The following is a 19,831-nucleotide window of genomic DNA, read 5'->3' on the forward strand; positions in this document are numbered from 1 at the left end:
ACTTGGGGAATATGTGCATATGCAAGACACCCAAAGGTATGAAAGTGCCCAACAGAAGGTTTCCGACTGTTCCAAGCCTCAAAAGGTATAATTTTCTTTAATGCTTTGGTGGGACATTTGTTCAAAACATGGCAAGCACACATAACGACTTCCATCCAAAAACTGGGTGGCAAACTCTTTGCTTTTATCATACACTTGGCCATCTCCGTGAGTCACCGATTTTTCCTCTCTGCAACCCATTCTGCTATGGAGTATAAGTAGTAATGAGCTGATGAGCAATGCCCTTCTGCTTCGAAAAAGAATTCAACATAGACATTTATTCCCCCCCCCTCAGTTCGAACGGAGAGTCTTTATTTTACAACCAGATTGATTCTCAACAAGCACTACAAAAGCCAAGAATACATCATACACTTCTGACTTTTTCACCAAAGAATAGACCCAATAGAAGCGAGTAAAGTCATCAATAAAAGTCACAAAATAGTAACATCCTCCCAATGACTTTGTCTGCATAGGTCCACATACATCTGAATGCACTAACTGTAACCTGGCTGTGGCTCTAAGAGCAACATCACGAGGAAACGAAAACCGATGCATTTTCCCCAAAATGCATCCTTCGCACAAATGCTCAAAAGGTTTCTCCAAAAGAGGTAATCCATCTAGCATATGTGTACGCTGTAAGAGCATCAAGCTACCATAGTTCACATGCCCCATCCAAGCATGCCATAACTCTGCCTAAGTGCCCCCCCCCCCTCCTTCCTGTGCCTACCTGCCCGACAGCCCTGCAGCACCCTGCTGCAGACCTACAGCATCACCCTTCAGTCCTACTGTGCCACCTTTCAGCCCTGCTGCCCTGCCAGGCCTGTAGCCTGTATCGCCAGCCTGTTCAGTCGCCAGTGGCTGTTGGCCACCAGCGTGCAGCCTGCTCCCACCCCACTACTCTGCCTGCATCGTCTCCGCTGCCTGCTATGTATAGGAGCCAGGCACCACAAGAAAGTTCAAGGGAAAGAATGGTCTTTTGACAGCCCCTGTTCTCGACGGCAGGCATGAAGATGGACGACATGAATCAGATTGCTGAGGCCTCAGGTCTAGACATGGATGTAGAAGATGAGGTCGTGGAAGAAGATATGGTGCCCTGCACTGAGGAGATGGCACTGCCCCCTCCTGATGTTCAGCAGCCCTCTATCAAACATAGCAAGTATCTCCATGATGAATTTAATGCTGCCCCTAAGGCCCCTAACCTTGATGATTCCCTAGCTCGCTTGTACACTCAGGTGGCTTCTGTTTCGCAGGATTTGCACGAACGGAACTGGGAGCAGTTGCTCAAGTTTGCGAATACCCTCTTGGAAGAATATGTTGAGCATAACCATTGAGCTATCCCTGCCTATGCAGAGCAGGTTTTGGATACACAAGTGCCCATTCAAGAGGTCCTTTGTTCCTTTTCAGCCTTTCCTAAGCAAGGCATGATTCTCTTCTTCACAAGTTGGATTCCCATGCTTACCGGGATCCATCATGACCCCACCTGTTGCATCAATAAATGTAACTTATTGGGAAACAAGCGCGAGAGATGACCGTCCAGGGGCCTTGGGCGCCTGTACAGGGTTAAGGGGAGCTTAGGAAGTAAGTGAGTCATAAATATAGTATAACTCACCAGAAGTTGACAGCTGGCAAGGGAGTCACGACATCGTTCTCTCCAGTAACTTCCTAGGCATGGTTGAGTGGAGAGTTGGAGAGAGACCTCTTGTGCTTTAGGAAGGGAGTGGGAGAAGATAATCCAACAGTTATTTAATACTGGTATCAGAGCTATGCGATCTGAAGCTAGGCCGCGTCAACTACCACTTCGGCCACCTCTCGCCCCGCTGCACAACGGAAAGCCTTAGTTCGTGACTCATGATTTGAAGTCGAGCCCATAATTCGTTTAGGCCGTCACCCATCTTCTCTTTAGGCGACCCTGTAATATTTTGCTTGACTTCAGGTGACCCCGTAAAACGTGGCCAGTGGCGTTTTTAATATTTCGCTCGACTTCAGGCGACCCCGTAAAACGTGGCTAGAGGCGTTTTTCCCTCTCGGCAGTAAATCTTCTTCCACATCCAACATGATAGGGCAGCCCAGCTTTCCCGCTCGACAAGAAAGCACGAAAACTCCACCTCATCTTCCACGGCCCGTTTACTATCACACTGCCCGACAGAAATCAGGCACACGAAATACAGGGAAGTGTCCCATCCTTTGTTTCCAAATTTCTTACAATTTCTTTCTAATTCCAATTCCAATGTATAGATAGAGGGGAAACAGAGAGAGGGGGCAACAGAAAGCTCTAGTTCCAAGGACCACCCTATGGTGGATCCCCATAAAACTGAAATGCAAAAAGAACATTAGAAAGAATTTTTTGCTACACGAGAGCGATTTGATGATTTAACTACTTGTGTGCAAGCACAGGGGATTCAAATGGAGTTGCTAGCTCAATCACTCACCGAAATAAAATCCCAATTAGCCTTATTACTAGAAAGGGACAAAGGTAAGGTAGAGACCTTAGATATTCTGACATCCTAGGCAACCCCACCGAAAGCTGAGGGATAACCCAGTGTTAAAAGATATGAAAACCCCTCAGTTTCATGGGGAGGAAAAAGATAGAAACAAAGACACTATCTTTAACTTCCTCCGAAAATGGAAGGATTTGCACAAATTAAAGAATACTCCACCAAGCGCTGGAGGCCAATTTAAACTTGGGACCAAAAGCATATAAATGGTGGAGAACTTTAAAGGAGGCAAATAAAATACCTGAAACTTGGGCTCAATTTGAATCAGTCTTTTTGAAAGAATTCCTTCTTGAAAATGAAGTGGAAAGAAATTGGAAAGATTGGGATTTTGTCAGATAAAAGGAAAGGCCTTTGCTGACATATCTCAAGGAGTATCGTGAGATAATCCTCAAATTGGAAGAAATAGATGAATTTCAAAAGACAAGAAGATTCATAAGGGGACTAGATAAGGCTTGTAAAAAGAAAGTGAAAAGGAGTTCACCTAAGATGCCTGAAGAGGCAATTAAATTTGCATTAATTAATGAAGATAATACACGTCTACGTGCACTCACTAGTCTAACCGACACGGAGCCCAAGACCAAGGAATTTGAGACCTCAAAATTTGTAGGCAAATCCAAAAGGAAAATGTCGTTCCTTCAGGATAATAAACAACCCTTTGAAAAGAAAACATATGTACGGCCGAAGCTAAGTCAATATGACTTTGATAAGGCCAAAAAAGAAAGGTTGTGTTTCAATTGCCTATCTCCTAAACCATGCTGCTTGGAATTGCCCTCAAAGAAAAAAGGGAAAAGATAAAGAAAAGGATAAGGACAAGGGCAAGGGAAAAGAGAAACAAATCCATGTAGTGCAGACCCTGGAATTAAAGGGGCATGAAAAGTATAAATCTTTAGAGGTCTTGCACAAGGATGTATAACACAGGTGTTGTATGCCAACTTCTATGTGGCAACCTACCTTCGGGCCACATGATTTAGTTGGAGTGCATGGATTGATAGCTGGAAAGCGGGTTAGAGTCATGATTGATGGCTGTGCCACCCACAACTTCATAAATTATGCACTTGTCAAAAAGTTGAAACTTCCCCGATAAAAGAGTGAGCATCAATACATTGTTCGCATGATGGAAGGCCAGGATAACAAAATATGGGATACAATGGTATCCAATTTAGAAATCGACATCCAAGGATATAAAGATAAGCTTGATTTCCACATTATGAATATAGAAAGGGCCGATATCGCTTTAGGGAGAGAGTGGCTATGGGGACTGGAACCGTCCCTAAAGCGTAGTTATCATCATAATACACTGGAATTAGAAAGGGATGGTAAGACTTTTGTGATTCAAGGTGAACATGAAGTATCTGATAACCCTTTGATGTGTTCCTTTGAAGTTCAAAAGCTGATAAAGAAGGAAGCTTGTGAGATATATATGTTATGGTCCCTTCCTATATAAGACATTTTTACTTCTTGTAATATAAAGCAACAATTTTCTTATGTTTATGAGTTGAATGTAAATAATGAATTAAGTGGTTTGTTGAATGAATTTAAAGATGTGTTTCCTTCTGACTTACCTAGTGGCCCTCCACCAAATAGGGGTGATGTAAATCACCCAATTGACATAGATAGGGATACACACCTTGTTTCTAAACCACCTTACAGGCTAAGTGAAACACAGCACCAAGAAGTCGAAAGACAAATCAAGGATTACCTTGATAAGGGGTTTATACAACCCAACAATTCACCTTGGGCTTCGCCAATTTTATTAGTGAAGAAAAAAGAGGGTTCTATGCGACTTTGTGTTGATTATAGAGCACTTAATAAGATAACGGTGAAGAATAAATTTCCTATGCCTAGAATGAAATATCTTTTTGATCAATTATAAGGGCCAAAATTCTTCACAAAGATTGATTTAAGATTAGGCTATCACCAAGTAAGAATTAAGGCCCATGATGTTTCTAAGACGGCATTTTGTACTAGATACGGGCATTATGATTTTTTGGTGATGCCTTTTGGTCTCACTAATGCACCAGCTACTTTTATAAAGCTGATGAATAGTGTGTTATGGCCCTATCTAGAACACTTTGTAGTAGTCTTCTTGGATGATATCTTTATCTTTAGTAAATCAAGAGAAGAACATTTGGAACACTTACGGTTAGTATTCCAATTGTTAAGAACCCATTCCCTTTATGCCAAGAAAACTAAATGTGAATTCTTCACACAAGAGGTCAAATATTTGGGGCATATTATCTCGAAAGAGGGAATCAAGATGGATCCAGAAAAAGTAAGGGCAATTATTAAATGGCCATCTCCAAGAAACCTGAAAGAGCTACAGATCTTCCTAGTTGGATTTTATCGTAGATTCATTCGAGATTATGCCAAGATAGTTGTTCCAATGATGGACCAACTTAAAGGGAAAGGGAAGAGCTTTAATTAGGGAACAGACCAAAACGAAAGTTTTAAAAAACTTAAGGTAGCTATTGCTACAGCTCCAGTACTATTAATTGTGGATCCCAATAAACCATTCGTGGTTGAAGTTGATGCCAATGACAGGGCAGTAGGCATGGTCTTATTACAAGAGGATCGACCAGTTGCTTTTGAAAGCAAGAAATTAGACCGTGCAAAACGGAATTATTTTGTTTATGAGAGAGAGTTGTATGCAATAGTACATGCAATAAAGAAATGAAGGCACTATCTGTACGGTGCCAAACTTTTGATCTTGTCAGATCATGAAAGCATTAAGTGGCTTAATGACCAACCAGATCTACAAGGGCGTAAAGCCAGATGGGCCAAACTCCTCCAAGAGTTCGACTATGAGATAAGGTATAGAAAAGGAAAGTACAATATAGTGGCTGATGCACTCAGCAGAATGCCCATCATAAATAAATTGAGTTATACTCAATTCTCTTTCGATTTGCTTGAATCCTTAAAAGGGAAATGCCAAGTTGATCCGGCATATTCCAACATATGGGAAGCAATAGAAAATGGGGAACCAAAAGGAAGGGCCTCCATCGAGGAAGGAACATCTGAGGATGTTCAACAAGGAAATGGAGCATTAGGGGTTGCTCAAATGGGCTTCAAGTGGAAGAATTTTACCATTGATAATGGTTATTTACTCTACAAGGGTAGGGTATGTGTCTCGAAAGATGAAGAAATAAGGCGCCAGATACTCTTTGAGTGTCATGATACCCCTAGTGCGGAACATCCAGAAGTTAATAAGACTTATAGTCTTATTAAAAGACAGTTCTATTAGCCCGGAATGAATAAGGACGTCCTTGACTATGTGGTCAAATGTAATAAATGCCAGGTTAAGAAAGCTGAAAGATCGAAAATGGGAGGACTTCTCCACCCATTAGAGATTCCTTCAGGAAAATGAAAGAGTATCTCCATGGACTTTATTGTCGCGTTACCAGAACATAGAGGGGGCACGACTCTATGTGTGTGATTGTGGATAGGCTAACCAAAATGGCTAGGTTTATTCCAACTTCAATTGATGTTTAAACACCAGAATTGGCTAGATTATTCATAGAGAACATATACCGATTGTAAGGCCTTCCAGCAAATATAGTTTCTGACTAGGATAGAAAATTTGATAGTCAATTTTGGCGTGCTGTATTTAGGAAGATGGATACTAAACTTAGCATGAGCACGGCGGAGGACCCGCAAACTGATGGGCAAACTGACATGGTTAACCAAATCCTTGAAGATATATTGAGAGCATATGTAAGTAAAAGGCAAACTAATTGGGAAGAGTATTTACCGATAGCAGAGTTTGCATATAATAGTGCCAACCACTCTTCTACTGGATATAGTCCATTTATGCTAATGTATGGGTTTTAGCCCAGAGCTCCTCGTGCAGTAGGACTGTATAAGGAAAAGGTTCAAGCAACAAAGGATTTTTTGGAGAATATAAATAGTATGTTAAAATTTTCTCAAGAAAATATTAAGAAAGCTCAAGACCGAGCTAGAGCTTATGCAGACCCTCATCGAGAGACATCTCCTGTGAGGAAGGGGAACTGATCTATTTTAAGGTTCTTGAACAAACTAAAACCATGAAAACGAGACGATGTCCAAAGCTTTCACCCAGGTATTGTGGTCCTTTCACAATACTTAAGAGGGTGGGAAAACAGACTTACAAGCTCTAACTACATGCTGGTAGTAAAACACATCTAGTTTTCCATATAAGCAAACTAAGAAAGAAGCTGGGTGATATGGATAATCTAATCTTAAATTATAACATTGAGGTGCTATTAGGTGACCAATCTATTCCACATGAACCAGAAAGAATTTTAAGTGTTCGTAACAGGCGAACAAGGCATACTATTTATCAAGAATATCTGGTGAAATGGAAAGATTGTTCAGAAGAAAGTTCAACATGGGAGCAAGTACTTTAAGAAAAAGGTTTCTCAATTTACAGTTGGACCTTCCAAGTATCGTTTTCAAGGACGAAACCAATTCCTAAGAGGGAGGAAATGTTACATCAATAAACGTAACTTATTGGGAAACAAGCGCGAGAGATGACCATCCAGGGGCCTTAGGTGCCCGTACGGGGTTAAGGGGAGCTTAGGAAGTAAGTGAGTCATAAATATAGTATAACTCACCAGAAGTTGACGGCTGGCAAGGGAGTCACGACGTCGTTCTCTCCAGCAACTTCCCAGGCGTGGTTGGGTGGAGAGTCAGAGAGAGACCTCTCGTGCTTTAGCAAGGGAGTGGGAGAAGACAGTCCAGCAGTTATTTAATACCACCATTCTTCAAACCAATTCTTCAGTGGCTCCTTGAATGCGCCTATGGCTCGAGTTCCTACTATTGCAAAGGACCTACCACCCCCCATGATGCAAGAGCAGCAGCAGCAACAACTAACTCTACCATCACCACACGCCTACAACCCTCCAGCTCAATTAGCCCTTGATCCTACTAGTAGAGTCATCACCCCATGGGATCGCAAGTATCCAGGTTCTTCCCTCTCAGCAGATGTGCCCTCTCCCTCATGGGCCAACCATTAGAAACCCAATCCCTTTACAATACTAAGACACTTCTTTGAAGATGGTGTACTAGAGATATTGGCAACGAAGGCCTCGGCCCACACAAAAAAATCTCATCAAACCTCTTGATCATTTGTGTCTGTCTAGTCCGGAGGTGCCTTTTGCACTCTCATCTTTTGTTTTGCTCATTACATTATATCTTGATGGCTTGGCGCCACCTTGCACTTTGAAATCTGGTTATCATATACTTGTTTTTCATAACTTGATACGAACACCCATTACGAAAGAGAGAAAGAAAGAAAGAAAGTTATATTAACGTCTACAACAGGCCAAGTTGGCCTATGAGACCAAAACGTTGCATATAAAATGTCTGGGAGATTTCAAAAGTCCCAGTGAAGCTAACGTTTATGCTATGTTGAACTAAATTGAGTGGGTACAAAATGATATCTAGACTGGATACAGTCTAGAGATACTCCCATTGCGGTGTGGAACTACTCCTGGAGTGTTCATCCTAGGATGTCCCGCATGGGTCGATCTAACATGGAGAGACTAAAGCGGCGGGGCAGGGCCCTCCGATGGCGGCGTAGTATCTCTTGTATCTTCGACATGTGTCTTCTGCGGGGACGGGGGCCGGTGGGGCGTGGGCGCACGGCTTTGCCTCTCGCTGTGGCTATTTCTAAGGTGGTCCCCCGGGGTCAGGAGGCCGGTGGGGCTGGTGGGGGCTCGCTGGTGGGGAGGTTAGCTGGTATTTGGTAGAATTCGTTGAGTGTGCGTTGGTTGGTGGCTCCTTGTCTTTGCTCCGTGGTTCGTAGGAGGTGGTCTCTATGGCGTCGTATTTCCAGTAGAAAGAGCCCCAGGCATCTCTGGTCTTTGAATTCCATCACCTTGGAGAGTGGTCCGAATCCTTCACTGAATAGGCAGTGGAAGCGTCCCCGGATTTCGTAGTACACTGGGCATCTACAGATATAGTGTTCCTCTGTCTCTGGCTCGAGATGGCAGAGCTGATAGATTCAGTCTTCTGGGGGGAGGGGGTTGGCCCCGTATCTGCCCGTTTCGACCCGTAGTTGGTGTGAGGACATGCGGATTTGTCCGATGCCACTTCTGACCCCGTGAGACAGATGTGTGTCCATGTAGCTTGGGCGGGTGATGAAGCCATCTGGGGAGATGTGCAGGAAGTGCTCTCGGTAGAAAGCCTTCTTGGTTCCTAGTTCCGACATGGGGGTCACCCATGTCCTGGATGTGTCTGTCTGGATGATATCCATTCTGATGATGCGATTCACCTCCTCTCGGCTGAGCTCCAAGTGTGGGCAGTCTAGGCTGTATTGTAGTGGGGGGAGGTGGTCCATGTGCAGGCCATGGAGCCGTAGCCAAGTCTCTGTTCGGGCATACCAGCACTCAGTGTCCCCTTGTGTTGCTAGCTGTTTGGATGACTCCAAGGCGAGTCTGGGGTACCAGTACCGAGGCAGGTGCCATATTCGGTGCAAGAAGGTCACGGTCTGGAAGAGGGCCTCAACCACGAGGGGCGGTGCCCCCAGCTCTGCGCGGATGATCTCGTGTGGTACGAAGGGCTTGCTTCGGATCATCCATGAGATCATAAGTATTAAGGGTCTCTCCATCTACTCCCATCCCTCATAGGTGGCCTCCTCCTTAGGCAATGGCTGGTCCTGTGGGGCCCTCCGCGTGTGGTAGAGACTAGACCCCCATATGGGAGCCCCGTATAGGAGAGCTGGTGTGACCAAGGTGTCAAAAAGCCAGAGCTCTGTTTGGGGTTCCTGGAACTGTATGCGGGCACATTGGTTCTCCATTGACCCGAGGGCTGCATAGCCTCGGGTTAGTCTATCTTCTGCTGCTTTTCTCAGGGTAAATCTCGGTCCAAAGAATGTAGTCCCCGGATAGACGTATCTTTGGACCACGTCCACGGTCTCTCCACCGTATGTGAAGGGGGGTACCGACCGTCGGAGCCATTGGGTTGACATGTTGAACACCATGACCTTGGTTTTCCCCAGGTTCACAGAGAGAGAGAGAGAGAGTGTGTGTGTGTGTGTGTGTGTATGTGTGTGTGTGTGTGTGTGCATGCATCCACGCACATGCATGTTTGTGTTTTTTAAGTCGTTTGGCTCCATGTGTGCTTTTCTACCCATCTTTGAGTCCAATTGATTGCCAAAAGGCCCTTTGTAAATAATATTTGTTAATGCTTGATGAAGGCAAAACGACCCAGAAGACAATGAGTTACCACAATTTATTGGAGGATACACTATCTGGGAAAGAAACATGCAGCATAGAAAAATCCTAAAAGTACTATTTATAAAATGATACAACTTTGGTTCTCCCCCCCCCCCCCCCCCAAACCAAGCACCCGGGCGAGGTATGTGTGGGTGGGGTACAAGTGGTGGGCAATTCCATTGGGATGGATTTGGCACCAAAGAATCTCCGTTTCCATTGCAAAGTTTCCCCCTACTATTTATTGGAGGTGGCACACCTCCCTACTTACAATATGGTGTGGTGATGCATGATTGCGAGTGACCATTGTATCTTTTGCACTACTATGTGTGAAAACTGCATCACATTCTCTTGTTTCTTGCACCAATTTGGAATTTATTTTGAGGGGTTGAACTTCAATGACATTATAAGGAATAATTATTCAAGCATGGGTCTCCCAAATTAACACATTGAGGCAAAAACATTCTCATTCATTCATTTCTTGCATTGGATGGACTTCGGAACATTTCCAGTACTAAAAATGCTTTTATGTTCAAGTCTGCCACTAGATTGCATGGTCATATTGGTCACTTTAGAGGCTTATTGTTTCGGCATATACATCAAAGAGGGTTGTCATCCGTGATGTGGCTGCTCCATGGTTAGGGATTATTCACATGACTTCGATCACAATTTATACACGACATCCACAACACTTTCAATGTTCAAGGCTTTCATTTTGACTTGCTAGTAGACTTGTATCCACTTTGGGTTTTTCTTCCCCACAGTCAATTGGCTTTCACATATTGGCTAAACAGCCTTTTGTACACAAAATTTTGGACAACTGAACTCAATCAGCATCAAACAAATCAAACAAGACAAGATGGTTTGGACAGCTGGCCGCTGGATCCATCCATCGGAGATGCATAATTATGGCTTGTCCCAAAATTAATTTTAACTTTGGCCAAAACTTTCACATGAAGATTATAATCACTCTTTTGGACATTAGATTGAAAGTTCCACATCCTAGCATTAGGCAATTATAATGCCAAGGTCCTGCCAATGTCCTGCACTACCAATACAAGTCCATCATGCCTAAAGCCATGGGCAAAATCACATGCTAGTGGCATTTACTCAGTCCCAAGAGTATTCCTTAGTCCCGGATCTGAGCTAGAAGCACATTCACATGTTGGTGACGTGTAGTCACCTTAGTGTGGCTGTTTGTTCATGTTCATTGCCCAAAGCTCCCTCAGCTAGTGTGTGACAATTGTGCTAGGGGTACCAAAATTCAAATTCCTTTTAATTAAAAATTCATAGGTGAAGTTTAACTAAATCATTAAAGTTATTTCACATTCGTGGTTCTATTGATACAAGGTGCACATCGAGGCACATTAGAGCCACAGGTAGTGCAACACATTACTAAGCCTTTCAAGTAGTATTTATGGGACCAATTGAGCTCTCTATGTGGATTGTAGTGTTACAGAAAGTAAGTTTTTGAGAATTAAAAAGCTTTACCCAAATGGTAGCCCTGCTTTTTGGTACTTGTCTACCAAATCAGGAAGAAGTATATTATTGCAGTGACCAATATTGCTGAGAATCATCAACAGTTTCTGATGAGGATTTATCACTTCAACTCCTGCTTGAAGGCCAAAAAAGTTATTGTCCATTGTACCCTGTACCCTATGAAGACTATCACTGTATAGTGCCTGGCACTGCTGTGAGAGCTCACTGGCAATCTTATCCAGACTATCTGGACACAATTATCCATAAAAAGTGCAAACATGGTATTAGTTTCTGGAAATCTGCAAACCAGTCACAATAGCATTTGATAAAAGTGCAAATCATAGGGCTCTCTATGCACCCACCTCTAAATAGTAAAAAGCATTCAAAGAAAGTCGATGTCACTAATTCTTGCATCTGGCCAACTTGTACGCTCAAGTCATGAATGTCAGAAGCCTCTGACTTTAACCTCTCCACAATCCTGTATCAGATTTCTATCATGTAAAAACATTCTGACTTCTACATATTAGTTAGACCAGCTTAGAAAAAGTAAGAACAAAATGGATCTTTGAAGCCAGTAACACACACTCTTTAGTATGATCCAGTGCCAAAACCAGCATAGTTTGAAATTTCAGAGGAAGTGTTGAGATGGCAAATGGGGAACCAGCACGTTCAATAGCAGAAACTGGCACCCACTCCTCTTCATTTCCAATTTTAGCTGTTTCACTCCGCATAAAATTGCAGAGTCGGAGTAAAAAATGTCGTGTGACCTGTACCTTCAGAACAAGCAGCACTTGAACTGCAGATAGAGAACCGTTAATACTTAAATTTGCAACAGCATTAAACTTTGTAGAGAAAAAGTACTAGAACAAAGGATTGTCACTGGGATAGATAATACAGTACATAGATCCCAACATACAGACTCTTGGTATGACTGGAAAGCGCACCTGCACTAGGAGGAGCTGCATCTTTACTCTCTACAGCCAAGCATGCCTTGGAAACCTCCTCCACTGCCTTCGGCATGTAAGGCTTCAATACATTTGCCTCAGTTAATGCTAGGAATGCATTGAGGACCTGATTTCAAGACACACTACCCATCAATGGAAGCCTGAAAGTCTAACCTCATTTTAAAAACCGGCCCAAAAGTAGCTGTCGTCTTTTCAGCATAAGCTTTCAAAAACAATTTACCATATATAGAAAAGTGGAAAACAAAGCTCAAAAATCCAATGCTCAAAGAATCCTTTGTAGTATTGTGTATAAGGGTGTTTGCTCAGCATGATCTTAATTCTCTAAATGGACTTTTCCAAAGTAAAAGGCCCTTCCATTCAGTAGAATGTCCAAAGGAATATGAATGCAACTCAGTGTGCCACAAAAAGGCCATCGCATCGCCTGCTACCCCCGCCTCCCAACTACTCCCTCACGCCCGTAACCGCCCTGCTCGTCGCCTTCGCAGGTGCCCCCCCTGCCCCCTTCCCCAACTATGGCCCGCCGCCCTGCCCTGTCCGTCGCCCCGCCCATCACCTGCCCTACCCATCGACCTGCCCCGCCCCGCCCTACTTATCGCCCGCACCCTGCCTGTCACCTTGCCCCCTGCCCATCATTCTGTGTTTCCCCCCGCCTATGGCCTCCACCCCTACCCCCTGATCTGCATTTGCATGTGCCCCTGCCCCCTGGCCATCATCCCCCACCAATGCGCATCCCCGCCCCCTGGGCATCGTCCCCGCTTGTGCCCATTTCCCCCCCTCGCCCCCCCCCCCCGGCCCCCTGCCCATCACCTCCACCTTTTTTAAAAAAATAAAAATAAAAAAACTGTCGCCCCCCCCCCCCCCCCCAAACTACTCCCTCCCCCTGCAACAACTCCCCCCTCCAATAGCACAATAAAATGATAGGTAGGTTCTCCCAGAAGGGACGCGCAATGGAAACCTAAGGTCAGACGCCGGCGCACTCAGCGAGTGCCCCCCAGTCAAACACCTTGCGCGTAGTCCTCTCGGAGGAGCAGCTCTTAGCCGTCCGAGCTAAGGAGCTAGAGCTAATGGAAACGGCGATTTATGGTCTAGTAGTAGGACATTCCCCAGCTAGAGCCCAGCTTTGGCACTAGCTTCACTCCACGTTACGCATCGGCACAGCGCAGATCGTGGAGGCAGTCCTATTGGGCCAAGGGATCCTCGTGGTCCGGCTCAGCTCGGCAGACGCAGCTCACGAGTTACTCGCCAGTTCATCATATGCATTCACGAAGGGAGTCATATATATGGTCCCTTGGTACAGTGGCTTTACTGTGGAGGTGTTTGCACTCCACAAAAGATTTCTTCGGCACCCACCCACCCTTCTTTTCCTCGCCCTAGCGATTAAGTATCGCCAGTTGGTGGAAGACTTTAATCGGCTCTTCGGCACTGTCCTTCCCGCGTCTTTTGCGGATGCAGTGACAACAATAGGAGTCCCAAAGGTACTAATGCCAGTGAAAGAGGTCAAGAATATCCCACACTTCCTAGAGATTGAGGCAGGCGGACACTCCTTTAGGTAGCAGGTCATTGTGACTGGGCAACCAAGGCAATGCCTGCGCTACCACAACTTTGGCCATCATGCAGCAGTTTATACGCGTTTCGGAGCCAAGGCGACTCCGCCCACAGGTCCGCAGGTGGACGCTGACGGCTTCACACACGTCCAAAGACGATAGAGAGGAGACGGCAAGGGGGGGCGCAGCCAGCTCCTCAAACCCAACCTCGTAAGTAGGGTGCAGGCGGGCGAGCGACCCCCCCTTGGCAAAGCACTCCACAGCCACCCCTGTCCATCCCACCCGACAGGACCGCATCCCCCACATTCTCCACCTGTGCCACAGATTGCCTCGCCTGAGTTTCTACAGTCCCATCACCCCCCTCTCCCCAACTGACCTTGGCCCAAAGCCCCCCCTTGCCAAGGCCACCACCCGCCCCCACACCCGCCATGCATCTTCATCCATCCCACCATCCTTCAATCCTCTTCCCCCCCCCACCACCCCCCCTACCGACACCCCCTCGATCCGTACCCGGCTCAGGTGACCCCCCCCCCCAAGACCCACCCTCCCTCCTCCCACAAGGGGTGATGAGCCACACAGACCTACATCCTCCACGCACCAGTAGTCTTCCCCCATCCACACAGCCACCAGCTCATCAACCCCTACTACTCGCCATACTTTCCCGAGACGAGCACAGCTATTGCCCAGGAGTTCTTCCACAATGGCCCATGGTCCTACTTGAGAGTTGCGGAGCGTGGAGAGTTCCCACTACCTCTAGAGGTGGGGATCTTCGTGGTTCATAAGTCAAGAAGGTGCAAGGTCCACCTACTGGCACCACCGGATGGACCAAACTATGTCTTTTTTCTTCAGGCCTCTCACTTAGGGGAATGGACGACCACACAAATTGAGGAGTTGAAGAGTCAAGTGGTAGATCACATCTCCCAGTGGATGGGAGATAAAGGATTAGCACTGTTTGCACAAAAATGGCCTGGTAGCATGATGGACATTAACTGGTGGGCTGGTGCCAAGGTCCCACACTTGAGCATTATCTTTAGTGCCCCCCCACAGTGGAGAGCTCCGAGGGATGTGATCGAGTGGCCCCCGGCACACGCGGCCTGTTTCTACCAATGTACAAAGTCCCACTTCTCAGCATGGCTGATAGATGTAGTGATAGTACCACCTCGTGCATCTATCACCCCTATGGTCCGGCCAAGGGCCACTATGGGGGACTGGAGTTCACTGTCCAGACCGGCGGCAAAGCGCACTTGCATGCCTCACAGTCTCTCCTCTGCATCAACAGCATCCACACCAAGCAAATGCCTGTTCAATCAATCACAAGTTTCCCTATGAGCTTACACCTTGCATCTTGGAATGTGAATAGTCTCCACTACAATGGGACACGTGGTTCCAGGAAGTTGATTGTTCGGCAAGAGCTCCAACCTACCCTTGCTCAACGGATTGACATCTTGCTTCTGCAAGAGCACAAGCTCACCCCCACCCAAGCCCAGCGGGTTGGGAAGGTACTTCCGGGCAGCTCGCACATATACTAGGAGCACGTCATAGGTACCCACCGCAGAAGTGGAGGCATATGCACCTCTATTGGCCCGAGTCTCACCGCCTGTGTACAAGATCACGGGATGATAGTGGCAGGAAGGGTTTCATGGATCAAACTGGATATTGGGGACTCGTCCATTGGAGTCCTCAATGTCTATGCCCCTACGGATGTTAGGGCACGCAGTAGGTTCTGAATGGAGATCGTAGTTGGACTCCCACAGGTGGACTCCTAGATCGTTGGAGGAGATTTCAACAACCTGGAGGCTTTGGAGGACCAGCACGGTAGAGGCAGAAACTACCAGGGCATGGCTGGGGAAGAGCAGGAGGCATGGAGTGCAGTCGGAGCACATGATGCGTGGAGAGATCATGGCTTCCACAAGCGGGAGAGGTCGTTGGACTTCTCTTGGAGTACAGGCGGCTAGGTGGAGTCTTGCTGGAGCAGCTGGATAGGTTTTGTGGGAGAGCGGGGTGGCTCTCGTGGAGGCTAGATTGAGCAGTTGGTAGGCACCACATTGTCCAATCATTGCCCGGTTCTCTTGACACTTGACCCCCCAACATCCGCCCCAGACACACGATCATATTGGATCCCTGACTCGATCTATAGGAGGGAGGAGGTGACAAGACAGATAGAGAAAATTTGGACCAGAGAGTGGGACAGGAGGGAACGGATAGCAAAGGAGGTTGCAGAGGTCCTAGCCAAGTCGAGCAGAATTTGCCAAGAGGCAGCCACACATATCAGGCAGCATTGCTCGGAGGAGGAGAGAGCACTTGGGCAGGACCTTGCAGCCACGCAAACATTATTGCAGGAGGCACCAAGGGATCCCACCCTCCATGCGCAGGAGGTGCGTGCACGAGCAGCCATTGCTGTCCTAGAAGACAAGCGCTCGGAGTTCTCATTCCGAACCTCAGCAGCCTTCTGGGCGCGGAAGGGGGACACGATGTGAAGAGAGTTCTTCCAAGTGCACTAGCCCCGCACCACAGGAGAGACGATACGCAGCCTTCAGGATCAGTATGGGAGGACCCGTTCTAGCCCAGAAGGGGTGATGGAGATTGCCATCGACTACTACATGCGCCTTTTCCAGCAAGATACAGTTTAAGCTAGAGAGCAGAGATGTAGACAGTAGGTATGGGATCACATCCCGACCCTCGTCACAAAGGAGATGGGACACTCCCTCCCAGTCCCCCTTCACAAAGAAAGAATTAGAGGAGACTTTCTATACACAGGATGGGCAGAAATGCCCGGTGAAGGATGGCCTCTCTAAGGCCTTCTTCACTACCTACTGGGAAGTGGTGAAGGACCCCCTGCTGATGGCTTTCCAGGAGATTTTCACTTCAGGACATATGCCAGGGAGTCTCTCACCAGGCCTTATCAGTCTTCTCCGCAAAGGGGGAGACAGGTTGGAGCTCTCCCACTGGAGACCGATCACCTTATTGTCAAAGGCCTATAAGGCACTGGCAAAGATGATTGGTAGCCGACTACGCCCCATGGTTCCAGATATCATCCATGACACACAGACGGGCGGGCTTTGTCCAAGATAGGAGCATCCTAGACAATGTATTTACCTTCTTTGAGGCGACAGAGCGGGCTCAGCCCAGTGGGCAGAGACTGGCCGTACAACTCTTGCATTTCGAGAAAGCTTATGACAGGGGGGACTCGGATTTCCTAGAGGACACCATAGTGGGTTTGGGATTCCCCTAGGCTTTAATTCATGGGATCTCCGGCCTGTACAGATCGGTCACCAGCAGGGTTTTGATATGCGGAAGGCGAGGGGAGGAGTTTCGGCTGGAGAGATCGCTTCAACAGACTGCCCCCTGGCCCCATACCTGTTCCTACTCTTTGCAAAGGTGATGTCTCACTTCCTCAGGACACGTGTGAGCAGATTACATGGCCTCCGACTTCCAGTGAGAGAGGAGACTGAGTTGTTAGACTCAGAGTACGCAGATGATACAGCCCTCTACATAGAGGATGGTGAGTTGATGCTGGAGAGAGTGAGGTTGGCTCTTAACGTGTTCTGCTTTGCAGCGGGAGCGAAAATCAACTAGTGAAAGTCGGTTCGTTTTCTCAAAGACCCAGACTCTAGCATGGAGTGGGGCGTTCACCTAGGATTTAGATGGGTCAGACCGTCCTATACCTAGGGTTCCAGGTGGGCCTCGACATCACTCCTGCCCAACAGTTTCTTCCTGTCCTTGGTTCTATTCGGAGGAAATTGACCTACTGGAGCATGGTTCGCCTCTCACTAGCCGGACGAGCCTCGTGGTTAACCAGGTCCTTCTAGCGACGGCTTGGTACATTGCCTCGTGTTGGTGCGTCTCCTCATCATGCATAGTGTAGCTTCGCCACCTAGTGCGGAACTTCCTTTGGTCAAATCTGATGGTTGCAGGGATTCCAGGGCCAAGGTGGCGTGAGCGACCATCATACGACATAGGTTAGAGGGAGGGCTTGGGATCATAGACCCAAAGTATCAGAGTATGGCCCTCTTGGGCAAGCTAGTTGTCCGCGGTCTCACATGACGCGGGCAAACCTGGAAGGTCTTATTGCAGGAGGGCCTTCAGGATTGTAGACCGAGGCCTGGTGGTGAGTGGAGGCCGTCCCTGAGATGGATCTTCACGTCAGCCCAAATCACCCCCCTATATCACCTTTCCTCCACAGCTTACTCCGCGTGTGACACAGCCTCCGTAAGGCCCTATTCTAGAGCCCCCCAAGCTACCAAGAGGAAATAGATTGTCAACCGGTGATCCGGAACCCCTAAGTCAAAGATCGCGAAGGGGCATAGATAGGTGAGCACCCGCACATCCAGTGGGCTAGGTGGAAGGCCAGCCCGGCTCGTACCATCGGGACATGGCGGGAGGTGTACAGGATGGCAGATGAGGAGGTGTTGCAGTGAGTATCAGGCTGCTAGAGAGGACTAGAGTTGAGGAGAAGAGAGATAGACGCAACAATACCTCCCGAGTGGCTTGCTCCCCCAATACGAGAGCCGATAGAGCCCGGGGAGGTATGGGCAGCTAGGTTTTCACCAGCAAGCATCCCCCTTCACGTGGCAAGTAGAGTGGGTGGCGCCCCATAGGGGAGTTTCTTCACCGTTCAAGAGGGGGGACGTCTGGCCCTTGACAAAGGGCAACACGATGAGGAGATTGCCACCCTATTGTGGAGGAGCGTTCGGGTGGTGGGCCTTCAGGGGAAGACATGGCGACTGGACCCCTATGTTTTCTGGAAGGAGCTCAAGGAGTGGCGCCTTTGGATCTGGGAGGGCAGACCACTTGATGAGCTGGAGCGGGATTCAGGAGAGTGGCAATGGCCGGCCTCTACAGTCCCCAAGAAGCCACCCAAGTTCCTAGAGTACACTACCAGGATTGGCAGACATGTACTGATGCAGGAGGATATGGACTGGGCGCCGTCACGCAGCAAGCACTGGGCGGAGCACATCACGAAGCCCTTCCGACGGACCTTCTAGCGCTGGCGATGGGATAGCTGGAGGCCGAGGAGGGTGATGCAAGAGGATATGGAGTGGGCGCCGTCATGCAGTAAGCACTGAGCGGAGCACAGCATCACGAAGCCCTTCCGACAGACCTTCTAGCGCTGCCGATGGGATAGCTGGAGGCCGAGGAGGGTGTCATACTTTTTATGGCTGGTGGCACATGGAGGCTTGGCGGTGGGAAGTTGGCTTGCCAAGATGCAGGAGGGAGGTTGTAAGCATTGCACACAGCAGCCTTCGGAAACCCCAAAGCACTGCCTTTGGTCATGTGAGGAGGCGTAACTCGTGTCGAGAGGAGCATGCCGCATCCTTCACCGTATAGCACCCAGCCTTGGGCGTATCTCATGGGGAGCTTTCTGTTGGCAGGCAGTCAATTGGGGCCGTCACCTTTTGCATGAGGCCGGGATGCAGGACACGATATTCATGATCAAGGCAGGGTCGTGCGCAGTAGTCGGTCTGGAGGCTCTACCCATCCGCTAGGTACTGGAGCACACAACAGACCGCTCGAAGGTATGGGAGATCATAGGGAGTCTTACTGAATGGCATATATGGAAGGTGCGGTGTCAGGAGGCTTTCGGCGGAGAGAGACTTTCAACACATGCGACCTTAGCAAAGCTCTGGACCTCCATCTTCCACTACCTCCGCGGCCGATGGGATCGAGTGCAGGGCGAGTCCAGGGCTCGTCAAGAGCTCCGTGGTCACTTCATGCGTACTTAGGGCAGCCAGGGTCTCTTCTTCGTGATGAAGGCAGGCAGCCCCAGTTGGCGATATACACCCCCCCCCCCCCAATGGCTTCTTGCCCCCATCCCCCCCAAGCCACCTTGACAGGCTTGTATACATGATGTATTGGTGGCTTTGCATCAGCTCCAGCTAGTCTGTTGAGCATGAGCACTCTATTGTAATCAGTTTTTTGAGTAATATAATCAGCCACATTTTACTTGCCAAAAAAAAAAGTGCCACAAAAGAATTTGAAAGGGCTACTCACCACTTCCATGCTAGCTGCCTCATGGATCGCAGATCTTGAAGGCTCCAATATCAAGAGCAACTGACAGCAACAACAAGATCTAGGAAATGCACATCTGTTGGAAGTAGAGACTTCATCAATATCTCCAC

At 47.7% G+C, this 19,831-nt stretch overlaps 1 protein-coding gene across 1 annotated transcript in view; it reads right to left on the reverse strand.

The window, feature by feature from the left end:
• LOC148021626 (exocyst complex component SEC5C-like) overlaps positions 1 to 19,831 on the reverse strand; it is a 161,492-nt gene that overhangs the window by 55,077 nt on the left and 86,584 nt on the right. The window contains exons 13-16 of the mRNA XM_087697090.1: positions 12,148 to 12,274; positions 11,789 to 11,999; positions 11,566 to 11,681; positions 11,216 to 11,450 (exon numbers count right to left, since the gene is read on the reverse strand). Coding sequence (XP_087553216.1) covers positions 11,216 to 11,450; positions 11,566 to 11,681; positions 11,789 to 11,999; positions 12,148 to 12,274 — 689 coding nt within the window. The remainder of the gene's footprint in view (positions 1 to 11,215; positions 11,451 to 11,565; positions 11,682 to 11,788; positions 12,000 to 12,147; positions 12,275 to 19,831) is intronic.

Source organism: Lygodium microphyllum, chromosome 17 (assembly GCF_053477565.2).
Source record: "Lygodium microphyllum isolate KBCC chromosome 17, Lygodium_microphyllum_v1.1.10, whole genome shotgun sequence".
NCBI lineage: Eukaryota > Viridiplantae > Streptophyta > Polypodiopsida > Schizaeales > Lygodiaceae > Lygodium > Lygodium microphyllum.